Source organism: Marmota flaviventris, chromosome 2 (assembly GCF_047511675.1).
Source record: "Marmota flaviventris isolate mMarFla1 chromosome 2, mMarFla1.hap1, whole genome shotgun sequence".
Classification (NCBI taxonomy): domain Eukaryota; kingdom Metazoa; phylum Chordata; class Mammalia; order Rodentia; family Sciuridae; genus Marmota; species Marmota flaviventris.
In genome coordinates this window covers 90,887,973-90,900,590 of record NC_092499.1, presented here as the reverse complement: position 1 = coordinate 90,900,590, position 12,618 = coordinate 90,887,973, and the positions used below count along the sequence as shown (strand labels likewise).

General features: G+C 43.2%; 1 protein-coding gene across 3 annotated transcripts in view; it reads left to right on the top strand.

Annotated features, from left to right (window-relative positions):
* Positions 1 to 11,452, top strand: part of Vps39 (VPS39 subunit of HOPS complex) — a 46,685-nt gene extending 35,233 nt beyond the window's left edge. For 2 of the 3 annotated variants that reach the window (XM_027925285.3, XM_027925290.2), the window contains exons 12-25: positions 624 to 766; positions 2,261 to 2,404; positions 2,965 to 3,106; positions 3,230 to 3,316; positions 3,648 to 3,721; positions 4,061 to 4,159; positions 4,769 to 4,886; positions 5,410 to 5,538; positions 6,450 to 6,552; positions 6,789 to 6,834; positions 7,801 to 7,950; positions 8,082 to 8,216; positions 8,459 to 8,550; positions 9,442 to 11,452. In XM_027925285.3, the coding sequence (XP_027781086.1) occupies positions 624 to 766; positions 2,261 to 2,404; positions 2,965 to 3,106; positions 3,230 to 3,316; positions 3,648 to 3,721; positions 4,061 to 4,159; positions 4,769 to 4,886; positions 5,410 to 5,538; positions 6,450 to 6,552; positions 6,789 to 6,834; positions 7,801 to 7,950; positions 8,082 to 8,216; positions 8,459 to 8,550; positions 9,442 to 9,517 (1,538 nt within the window). In that variant the 3' untranslated portion in view covers positions 9,518 to 11,452. The remainder of the gene's footprint in view (positions 1 to 623; positions 767 to 2,260; positions 2,405 to 2,964; positions 3,107 to 3,229; positions 3,317 to 3,647; positions 3,722 to 4,060; positions 4,160 to 4,768; positions 4,887 to 5,409; positions 5,539 to 6,449; positions 6,553 to 6,788; positions 6,835 to 7,800; positions 7,951 to 8,081; positions 8,217 to 8,458; positions 8,551 to 9,441) is intronic. The other variant, XM_071608129.1, reaches the window with a different exon arrangement.
* Positions 11,453 to 12,618: the final 1,166 nt, after the last annotated feature.

Genomic DNA, 12,618 nt, shown 5'->3' with positions numbered 1-12,618 from the left:
CTGAGTTACAACCCTAGCTGGGTATTTCTTTTTAACTAATATTCATTTTTTTGACATAAAATTTTTATTATTAAGTCTTGATCTTTTTAAAATATCACTGGTTTTTCCTTGGAAGCTTTTTATCCTATACTTTTAAGGAATTGATAAATATTTATTTCTAATTCTGTGTACATATCTGTGTCTTAAAAGATAGAGTCATGCCATTTTTGTAGCATTTAGTGAAATACACATAAAGTCCACAGATCATAATTTCATTGAGTTTTTCTGAACTTAGAGTCATTCCCCTTTTAAAAATCAGTATGGAAGCCGGGTACAGTGGCGCACACCTGTAATCCCAGTGGCTCAGTAGGCTGAGACAAGAGGATCACGAGTTCAAAGCCAGCCTCAGCAATGGCTAGGTGCTAAGCAACTCAGGGAGAACCTGTCTCTAAATAAAAAATACAAAATAGGGTTGGGGATGTGGCTCAGTGTTGGAGTGTTCCTGAGTTCAATCCCCAGGACCACCCCCCCCCAAAAAGAAAAATCAGTCTGCAATTTATTTTGTTATAGTAATGGTTTTGTTTTATTTTATCCTTAAATTGTTGGTCTCCTTCCCAAAAGAATCACATTTACCTTCCTTGTAGATCCCACCCACGTCATGGGCCTGTACCCCGATCTGCTGCCCACAGACTACAGGAAGCAATTACAGTATCCTAACCCATTGCCTGTGTTGTCTGGCGCTGAATTAGAGAAAGCTCACTTAGCTCTGATCGACTACCTGACACAGGTAAGTATAACACAGAGGTATATGGAAGCATTCACCTGGAATTTTTAATTCTTATTTCTCAATGATGGGGATTTGAGAGTCTTTGATAATGCCACAGGTGTTCTGTAAATGGGTGCTTTTGAGGTCTATGTGAGGCACTGTTTCTTCTGCTACTTCTCCCAACTTAATAGTACCATTGGGCTCTTTTTTGCCAAGTCATGATACCAGGGAACACACACAATTTCTAGTGAATTCAAACTAAACTGTTATAGGGACTAAAAAGGATAAATTTTAATTGTTGGAAGAAAATTAAGTTTTTAAAATGAACTTTGATACCATACATAATTATGGGTAAAATGCTTTCTCTGTGCAGAAAACTTAAGAACACACAGAAAAGTACAAAGCAGAAATACAAATCACCTATATCTCCACTCCCTGAGATAAGTAACTAACATTCTAATGTTGCCCTTTGGGTTTTATACATATATATGAATTAGCTTTTGCTTATTTATTACAAATGGATATCAAACCATATATTCTGTTTTGTAGCTTACTTTTTAAAATTTAGCCGTATATTGGGGTAGTCCTTTCTTATTAATAAATAGTCTTCTTTAACATGTGTTTTGGGAGATGTTTAGATTAATTTTTATTTCAGTTTACTATTACAGACAGGTAAGTGAAATTTTGAAGTCGATACTAAAATGAACATCTCCCTTAAAGCCTCCTAACCCACAATTTGTCACAAAAAGTTATTATTTATTTCCTGTGCATCCATTCAGTGTTGAAGACCTTGTATTTTTTCCTGTTAAATGTCCTGCACACCTTTGTAAGGGGTCTTCCAGTGTACATGGAGAAGTGTTAGAAAAATTGCAGTGTTGCCTTCTATTCTCTGCTTCTTGATCAATGAGTATCTTCAGGTCTAATTAGGCATGCTTAGCCTTTGCACTTCCTTGACATTGGGCTCTCAGGGAACCCAGCTATGACTGCAAGCCTACAGGGAGCACACCAACTTGCCTCAGTGTGCATATTGTACAGCCCTGTGCCAAGTGGAAAAGAGTTCCTGGGACATAGTGTTTCCCAAAGTCTAAGGTGCTATAGAAGGCCCTCTACTGCCAATGATTTAGCTTTAGAAATCTGAGCACACGTTCTTCCCTGGCCTTTTTCACTGACATTGGAAATACATGAAGTAAACTGACACCAGTAATATGCCAGAGAGATACCAAAGCATACAAGACCATGAGCTTAGCCAGATACAAAAGAATGCAAGCTGGATGATTCCACTTATATGAAGTTTTAGACTAGGCAAAAACTAATAGATAATTGTTGCTATTGTTATTTTAACTGTGGGAATTTGGCAGTCATCATATGACCCTTGATAATTGAGATCAGAGTCATAATGTGAAATCAGGGTTAATAGACATGAGCTGATTTGGAGATATTCAGAGTTATTTAGTAACTTAGGTTTTGAAGCAAGATATAAAGCTGGCCTTGACCCCACATTTTTGACCTTTGCAGAAACGAAGTCAGTTGGTAAAGAAGCTGAATGACTCTGATCATCAGTCTAGCACCTCCCCTCTCATGGAAGGCACTCCCACCATCAAATCCAAGAAGAAGCTGCTGCAAATCATTGACACCACCCTGCTCAAGTGCTACCTCCACGTGAGTTGCCCAAACACTTGGGTACCCTTGCTCTGGAATTCGGGTTGTGGAAAGGAGCTCTATACCTTAGGTGACTTACCACTAATAAGAACAAAGTCTTTGATGATGCTTATGAGTGTCCTGGAATTAAGAGGATAAGGCAAGATTTTGTTCCAGAATATTAAGATGGTCTTTTTTTTTTTCCCCCTAGTAAGATTGAGATTATGACTACAGTAATTCCTCAATAGTGACCTCTTTTGGGCTGGGTTTGCAGCTTAGTGGTAAAGTGCTTGTCTAGCACACCTGAGGCACTGGGTTCAGTCCTCAGAACCACATAAAGATAAATAGATAAAACAAAGGTATATTTTTAAAAAGTGTCCTTTTTCCCCAAACCCAGAATATTGTGGTGTTGTGCAGAAGGACATAAATGTTCTAAAAGCTACTATCTGTCATCCTATTCGCTTTCTTGTGCTCGTGTTACATCCCTGGCCTTTCAGCCTGAAATAGGCCTAGGCTAGGGAAGGGCCTTCCTGAAAGCTCTTCAGGAAGCAGTTTCCACTGAAGTCCTGCTCCCCCTGCAGACAAACGTGGCCCTGGTGGCCCCCTTGCTGCGCCTGGAGAACAATCACTGCCACATTGAGGAGAGTGAGCATGTGCTGAAGAAGGCTCACAAGTATAGTGAACTGATAATCCTGTATGAGAAGAAGGGGCTCCATGAGAAAGGTGATGGGAGGACTGGCTTCTTCCCTGCTGGGGGGTGTCTTGTATGCTGGTGGGAAACCTGAAGTGTGATGAATCTCCCCTGGGGAAGAAGCTTATGATCTTGTTTTTGGGCTTTGTGGCTAGCTCTACAGGTGCTGGTGGACCAGTCCAAGAAAGCAAACTCCCCTCTAAAAGGCCATGAGAGGACAGTGCAGTATCTGCAGCACCTGGGTGAGTAGACCTTTTGAAGATAGTGGGAGATGGCTCTTGTTTACGGGGCCTGGTCTCTCTCCATTTCTGAGTCTGGCTGGTTGGTCTCTTCCCTCCCTTATGTTCACTCAGCTTCATTCCTCCACTTGGCATAAATCCCTCTGTGGTCCAACTGTGACAGCCCCCTTGGCGTTTGGCTAGCACAGGATGCCCAAACAGCCTTGAGTGGTATTTGAAAAGAGTTATCTTTGTAAGATCAATTTTGGGCTACCTGCACACCTGCCTCCCATTCCCATCAGACGAATCAGTCTTACTATTGTCAACTACTGATAAATCTTACTTTACCCTCCAGGCACAGAAAACCTGCATTTGATTTTTTCCTACTCAGTGTGGGTGCTGAGAGACTTCCCGGAAGATGGCCTGAAGGTAGGTCACAGAGCCCCTGGAATTTATCTGCTGCCATGTTTGATCCTGATTATTCCTGGGACAGCAGTGGATGCAATGGGGAGGATGGGTTCATGCCATTCCTTTGGGGCTTGACAGTGCAGGTTGGGATGCAGGAGACCACAGTGCACCGTAATAGAAGGAGCTTTGTCTCCAAATCAGGAAACCTGCAATCTAGTCTTGCCACACAATAACCAGCTACAGGTGTCTTCTTGTACACCCTTCCTCTCCAAAAGTCTTTTTCATTTCTATACTTGTACACAGTTTGGTGGAACTGCAGTGAAATGATTCTGCTGCTACAACTCAGGTTTATTCTGACAGATTTTTACTGAAGATCTCCCAGAGGTGGAGTCTCTGCCACGAGATCGAGTGCTTGGCTTCTTAATAGAGAATTTTAAGGGTCTGGCTATTCCATATCTGGTAAGATACTTTTCAGTCTACACTAAAGAGTTTTTAAGCCTAGGATCCAAGATTACATGCTTCAGTTACCAGGCAGTTCAGATTTGGGTTTTTTGTCACTTGGGGCTTGGTGGAAATGTAAGGAAATGGGTTATGTTAATTTCCTCTGAAGAGACATCTCATGAGACCAAGCTGAAAATGCTACTTAGGGTGGTACCTTCTAAATCAAAGTAAAGTACAGAGTGGTGAAAGATTGATGTTTTAGAAAAACAGTTAAAATCACATTTATACAACCAAACACAGCTGTGGCCATAAGACAATCAAGTTAAGTACTGAAATGCAAATATTTAGCTTTAATTATGTAGGCTGAAAAAAGAGTTTGAAGGAATGTGGGACAAAACTAATTAAAGTAGTTTAAATTGGAAATTGAAAAACAACAGTTCCTGGGTTTATTTTGCTGGATTGCATTGTGAGGGTTCCTGGTGGTTTTAGAAGAGCTATCACTTGGTAATCTTTGCAGTTTAATTAAGGCATAATATGCACCTGTTGGCCTTTAAAAGTGAGAGGGAGCCTGGGAGAACAGTCGCAGTATAGAGAGTACCAACCAAACAGACCTATCTCTCGTCTCAGGAACACATCATCCATGTTTGGGAGGAGACAGGCTCTCGATTTCACAACTGCCTAATCCAGCTGTACTGTGAGAAGGTGCAAGGTCTGATGAAGGAGTACCTCCTGTCCTTCCCTGCAGGTATCAGTAACTTTTGAAAGCTGGTTGGTCCCAGGCCTTTAAGCAAAAACAGACCTGGGCACCATGTGTGGTGAGGGGAAGCAGATTTCACTTCACTGTTCTCTGCCCAATCTGCAGGAAGTCCCTTAGAGGAGCCATGGGTGCTAAGTGACCCAGACCCAGCACGTGAGACCTCAAGCCCTTGTCTGGGTCTGGGCATCTCTGGGAGTCATACGTGGGGGAGGGCAGAAGGAACAGATCTGTCTGCAAGATGACAGCTATGCTGAGAAGAAACAGGTTGGCCTACCCATGTTTCTCTCCTCAGCCTGCTTTTTTTTTTTTTTTTTTTTTTTTAAATAACCTAAAACCAATGTTTTGGGATACCAGAGACCATAAAATAAAAGAACTCCACACGGAAATTACCAGAGTCCTTTCTGATCATGTGGTGGCGTCATTGAGCCCCATCCCCCTCATTTTTCTTGATGATCCTACATTGGTACCTGACGGGAGTACCCTTTCACAATGAACCTGGTTTCCTTTAAAGGCAAAACCCCAGTCCCTGCTGGAGAGGAACTGGGTGAGCTGGGAGAATACCGGCAAAAGCTGCTCATGTTCTTAGAGATTTCCAGCTACTATGATCCAGGCCGGCTCATCTGTGATTTTCCTTTTGATGGTGAGTGTCTGCTGAAGGTAATGAAAAAGCCAGCCTTTTCCGTTTTATTGTTCTCCTGTCCTTTCTGGGGGAAAATAGGGTGTTTGGGGCCAGTGCTCCTGCTTTGTTCTCTCAGAAGACTGACTTTTGTACTGTGACTGAGAGAAGTCTCTTTTCTGGGTGTGAACCACATGCTAATTAATACCCAAGTTGTAACCTGTTTAGTGCTCCAGAATATGTTCTTGGCCAAATTCCTTGTTTAGCAGCTTTTGTAATCTGGCATAATTCAAAAAGATTTTTGTCTGATGTATAAACTCTGTGAGCACTGAGAACAAATGTTTGCTTATCTTCCCTGAGTGCCTAGCTTGTTGAAGATATTATTATATACTTGGCTATTAAATGGGTCTTCTTAACATTTATAAGTGATCATAAGGAAGGTCGGATGGGCTGGGGATGTGGCTCAATGTTATAGTGCTTTCCCAGATGTACAATTCCCTGGGTTTAATCCCTAGTACTTAAAAAGTGTATGTGTGGGTGGGGGGCATACAGTACCTCCTAAAATAGCTCCTTCACCCTTTAAAAAATTTAGTAATTTTCTCTTTAGGTGGGGAGAACCCCCAAGTAACAAAAATAATATTTTCTTCTATTTTATTATTTTGGTAATGAGGATTGAACCTAGGGTTCTGCACTTGCTAATCATGTGCTATACCCTTAAGCTAGATGTTTTTTCTACTTTACATTGCTCCGGTATTCGTTCCCCTGATAACTTAGTCCCCAACCTTGGGCTTATATAATGGTGGTGACGGTGACTTTTTTTTGCAGAGGTGGTGCTGGGGATTGAACTCAAGGCTTTGGGCATTCTAGGCAAGTGCTGTACCACTGAGCTACCAGCCCAGTGGCAGTTACTTACTTTTATTCCTTTTTCCTCTTAGGCCTCTTAGAAGAACGAGCCCTCTTGTTGGGGCGCATGGGGAAACATGAGCAAGCACTCTTCATTTATGTCCATGTCTTGAAGGATACAAGGATGGCTGAGGAGTAAGTCAGCCCAGTTATCCCACCTCTCAAGGAATTAATAAGCAGGCCCCAGATAGATGAGTGGTACAAGAGACTAACAAAACCATCTCCCTACATTGCACTGCAGGAGTGCAAGTCACCTCGCATAGCCACCCTTGGTTTTGGCTACTGTTAGGCTGTAGGAGCAGGCCATGTGGATAGCCTTTCATCTAGATGTATTTCCCTCTCACCTTCCCTTACCACTTTTTACCTTCCAGGTACTGCCACACACACTACGACCAAAACAAAGATGGCAACAAAGATGTAAGTAATAGCCCTGATACAGGGAGCATGTACGCATCTCCTCCCCTTTAGTAGAACTCCCCCTAGTATGAATTTCTAAATGAGATAGGACATGAGTCTGCATGGAATGATATTTGCATATGTATTGAAGGAGATGCAAGGTGATTGTATGTCCTGGTTTACTTGGGATAGTTCTGGCTTACGTCTGCTGTCATCCATATGATTATTAGTAGCATCCCTGTCCCTTTACTCTCAAGAGTCCTGATTAGTTAGTTAATTATGTGGTCAGCCTATTGAGAATGAACATCTGGTGGGTCCAATCCTATGTCTAGAATACACATTGGTTTATCAATATGTGTAGATATGTGTAATTGTCATCACTAGAGATTGGAGTGCTGCTAGAATCTAGGAGTTAGAAGCCAGATATCCTGCTAAGCAAAACACAGGATAGTCCCAACCACAAGAAATTATATGTTGAGAGTGCTAAGCAATACACAGGATAGTCCCAACCACAAGAAATTATCTGGCCCCAAATGTTGAGAGTGCTGAGGTATATAAACCCTGTGGCTCCTCTTCAGGCAAAAAGCAGTCTTTAATTAACTTCCTCATTGTTGGTTTGACTTTTCTGACATTTAAAAGGTGAAAATGACATCTGTAATCCTAGCAATTTGGGAGGCTGAGACAGGAGGATTGCTTCAGCAACTTAGCAAGGCACTAAGCAACTTAGTGAAGCCCTGTCTCAAATTAAAAAGGGCTGGGGATGTGGCTCAGTGGTTAAGTGCCTCTGTGTTCCATCCCCAGTACCAAAAAAAAAAAAAAAATTAGGAAAGGAAAGGTGAAAATGGTATATTTTAAATGTTCCTCATCAGCTGTTACTATAGACCAACCCTTCTAATCTTAGGCCTACTATCCCAGGGGGTTAGAATTAGGGGAGTTCTGGGAGTGTTACTGCCAGCCTGTTGTGTACAACTTGTCTATTTGAGACAGGTATATCTGTCCCTGCTTCGGATGTACCTGTCACCCCCCAGCATTCACTGCCTAGGGCCAATAAAGCTGGAGCTGCTGGAGCCACAAGCCAACCTCCAGGCTGCCCTGCAGGTCCTTGAGCTACACCATAGCAAACTGGATACCACCAAGGTACAAGATCCTTCTCCAAGAGATGGAGCACCAAATGACAAAGAGGCTGGGGAAAGAGACTAGGGTCTGAGAGCTCTTAGCTTCATGTTCTCTCTGTTTCACCCACGTTCCCATCTCTATTCCTGTTCTAGGCTCTCAACCTTCTGCCAGCAAACACTCAGATCAATGACATACGTATCTTTCTGGAAAAGGTCTTGGAAGAAAATGCACAAAAGAAACGGTTCAATCAAGTACTCAAGAACCTTCTCCATGCTGAGTTCCTGAGGGTATGGGCCTTCCAAACTCTAGGGTGGGCTTTTATATTTTAGTATGAGACAGTTTCCACTCTCTTTCCACAGTTCCACCAAGGCAGAGTCTCATATATGAAAATAGTGTAGCTCAAGCAGGTCCAAGCTTTATAATTAGTTGCAAGTGTTCCATCAGGGAGAATCTGTGAACATTGAAGGATGAATCTGTGGCAACCTCTACTTTCTGTTTCTATGTGCTTGATGCAGAACTTCTCTTGCAGGTCCAGGAAGAACGGATTTTACACCAGCAGGTGAAGTGCATCATCACAGAGGAGAAGGTGTGCATGGTATGTAAGAAGAAGATTGGGAACAGGTGAGTGCCACCCTACCAGCATCTGAACTCAGATGGGAGCTCCCCGAGGTGGAAAATGCTTGTGATGGATTTCTGACCTTAACCAGGGAGGAAAGCACAACTACTGGCAGTCCTATCTGTGTTTAGTTCTTGTATTTTGAAAGAGCTATCTCTGTTCTATTGGAGGTGGGCTTTGATAATTTAAAGACCTGAAATGTATGGCATGGAACTGTTGAATTCTTGCTTAAAAACTTCTTTTCCTCTGGCAACTAGAAGTAATGATGTAGCCAGTGTGTGAGAGAGATGGGCAGAAAGTCCTTATATCTTAAGGAAAAAAAAAATTTCAACCTGCTACCCTCCGAAAAGCAAATCCTCTAAGCCCATGTTCTGTAGTCAGTCCTTTTTCCTTCAAGGGAGAGTGATTTGTTCTTTCTCTTAAATGGCTGGAAGAATTCTTTGCTTTAGAAAGACTTAAATCACTGTTCTTTTTTAGAGTAGCCTGAAACTTGTTCTGATGAGCATTGTCAGCCTTCAGTAAGCCAGTACTGAGCTATGACCATGTGTTTTACATTGTTTTTTTGTTTTAGTTTTGTGGGGCCAGTGATGGAACCCAGGCCCCTGTGCATGTTAGGCAAAGTGCTCTACCACTGAGATATACTCTCAGCCATGGACTGATTATTTAATAAGAAATGTCCCCATGTACTTGAACTTTATGCAGTTCATTCTCTGTTCAGTTATTACACAAAGATGGTGGCTACAGAAATCCAGAGGCCCTCAGTACAGGCTGTTCTTTGGGATTTGGGTGTGCTGCTTCCAGGGTGACTCCCAGGTATATGGTACCTCTTTGCAAGTACTGGAGAAATAGTCTATTGGAGAACATCCTGACTTCTGAGCCATTTTCCTTCCCTGCAGTGCATTTGCAAGATACCCCAATGGAGTGGTTGTGCACTACTTCTGTTCCAAAGAAGTAAACCCAGCCGACACCTGAGCCCAGCATCCCAGGGATTCAGCATGGACAGCTCAGCTATCCCAGAGAGGTGAAGGAGCAGCTGGCCTTAGGAATCGGGGGCTGCCACCATTCGGTGTCTCCCCATTTGGACACTACTGGTTACCTTGCACCCTGGAACATCTCTGAATTAGCTAGACTTCTGGTCTGGCATTACCAGCTTTTTTATAGAAAAGAGATTAGTTAACACCTGATACCATTATGTTGCGGGCAATTCCAGAGAATTAACACCTGCATGGACAGGAAGAGATGCACCATCTTGCCTTGGCATATTAATCACCTGAATAAGGAGACTTATTCCAAATGTTTATTGTACCCATGGGGTTATTTATTGAGAGTTTTTCTATTAAGATAAGTGCACGGCTTCACAAGCACCCACCCCTCAACAAGGCTGCCTGGAGAGTCCTGTGGAAGAATGAATACAAGAACCACTCCAGCCACAGAGACCAAGCAACTCATCTGTGTAATGCCAGCGATTTCACCACAGAAGCTGAGCTCTGTGTCCCCTCAGCAGTCTCCTTGCTTGTTTCTTTAATTTTCAGTTTTCTTTTATTTTACACTATTTATTTTCTCCCTTTATCTCTCCCCTCACTGTGTCACCCAGGCTGGTTCCCACTCTGTGGACACTAGGAATAGCTAATATTTAAATGAGGTAAAATGAGAAGCAAGAGGAAGTCTCAGTTTCTAGGAACACACTGATAATCAATTGTCAGTACATTGTAAATAGGCCCTCTTTGGCCATACTATTAGGCAAACTTTCCCATAGAGGCTCCTGCCTCACTTACCTCCAGCCTGGACAGGTTGGTTTAGCCTTTGGGAACAGAGATCTTTATGGTTTGGACACCTTTCTCCTTTCCAACCAGTTTCTGTCCTCTTACCTTCCAGCTGGGCCTGGCCATTGTTCCTTGGCTTTGTTTTTCAGGGATTGGAGGATTGTGTTCTGATGGAAAGTTGGATCTCTCCCACACGCTAGAATTAGTCATATCAGGAATTGACACTGCTTTGGTGCTGAGTGTTAGTGAGGATTCAGGAACAGCAGAATGATACAGGAGAGTAGGGGCAGGAGCATATGGTTTTGTAAGATAACTCACCACCAGTTCTATTGAGTGCTGTGGGGGATCCTGCCAGAGATGCCCAAGATGGAGTTTCTCGCATTGTAGGCTGTGTGGGGCAAGTGGTCTTGCATCCTATCCTCACTAGGGTTTTTGTAGATTTGTAATCTTGTTGCCCTTGTGTCTTCAAGGATAGTGAGGATGGCTGATGGTACCCAATGCTGACACTTTCAGTGGCTCATCCTTGACATACAGTGGTCCTTTGCAAACTACAGTACTGTTCTGGGTTGGACTCTGTGCTATAGGCCAACTTATTGAAGATAAGTAAGCAGACTGGGCTCCTCCCAGATACTTTCTATGTGTAGGTGGGAAGGTCTGAGGATACTGAGCAAGTCCACCAGCACCATTCACAGACATGGGGGACTCTGTTCAGATCTGAGAACCTGGGCAATGTTTCAGAAGAGCCTTCTGGAGCAGCATGTGGAGAAAGAAAAGTCCCTGGCCATTGCCACTCACAAGAACCAGTGCTGTGCATGACCCTATCTGCACTTCTCTGGCTGTCCTTCCTCCAGAAGCAGCAGAAAAGAGCAGGCCAAAGTTCCTGCATGGCAAGCCCTGCCTTCTTGGCCTGCTGTGCTTGTACCTTCCATTCTCATGAACTGTATTGGAAGCAATAGAATAAAGAGTGTGCATTTTCTTCCCATCTGGTATCCCTATATGACCCCATTTTCCCAAACTCCAGTCTTCCTTCACTGGACTCTCTCCACCCTCTGCATAGGTATGGAGAAGGCTGGAGATGAAGGTCCTGTAGTGAAGACTGATAGACATCTCATAACTTCTTCTAATAAACATAATCAAGCAAGAAGCTAAGCTTGTCTGAATCTTTTATACCCTTTCATGTGGACTTTGGTTAAAAAGAAAGACAGTGAAAGGAATCTAATTTAGCTAAAAATGGAGAATAAGCCAGTAGTGACTATGAAAAAATTAGAATTAACGCTTCTCTTGTGAATATAAGTCTGTGCTGTCCAGTACAGCGAGTGTGACTGTAGGCTGATAGGTTGACAGCACATACAGAACATTTTCCTCATCACAGTGTCCTATAGACTCACAGGCACTCTAGATAATCCACATTATCTTTTCCTTCACTTCACATTGCAGGGTTTCTTTCCTCTTCCTACAGGTCATGGTGAACGGAAAGGTGATGCAAGGAAGGATTTGGGATGGGTAGGAGTGAGGACCTAAGGATGTTTGAGAAATGGAGAAGTAATAGTCCACTTTGGCCCACTCCAAAAATACAATTTGGTCCTTCTATATAATCCTCTTGAGCCGTCTATGACCATCCTGAGTTTCCTTTGGTAATATCTGAAACTATTTGAATCATCACTTTGAGGCATAGGGCAGATGACTTCAGAAAAAGGTGGTACATCCCAGAAAGTATGCAAGTCAGACAGGACCCTAGCCTTTCTCTGCCACCAGCTGCCTTGTGCCCTTCCCACTTTGGCCTCTGGCTCCTCTGGTTCCAGGAGTGAGAGTGTCTTAATGTTCACAGAGATCACCAAGGAGGCTGGACTGGGTCATTTCTGAGAGCCCTGTTCCCCCCACCCCCCGCAGAGCTTAGCTTCATAGTCCAAATCAAGCAGAGACAGGCCCTCCCTTATTGACTTCCTCTGGCAGTCCCACCCCCTTTGGTTCTGGGAGTTTCTGGTCTGAACTTACCCAATTGGTTCATTTTCGAATTGAATCCCCTTTTTTTGTGGGGGGTTTTGTTTTAGGATTGAACCCAGGGCCTCAAACATGCTAAGCAAGTGCCTACCACTGAGCTATATTCCCAGCCCTTTTTAGTTTGTGAGACAGGGTCTCACTTCCCAGGCTGGTCTCAAACTTGCCATCCTCCAGGTGTGTGCTACCAAGTCCAACTTGAATCACCTTTTTTGGATGTTGTTTGGGCCTCTAACTCTAGGTCTTAGGGAAGAGTGGAGATGACTGGATCTTGATTGAAGAAAAGAAATGCATCTTCCAGTAGTTCACTGC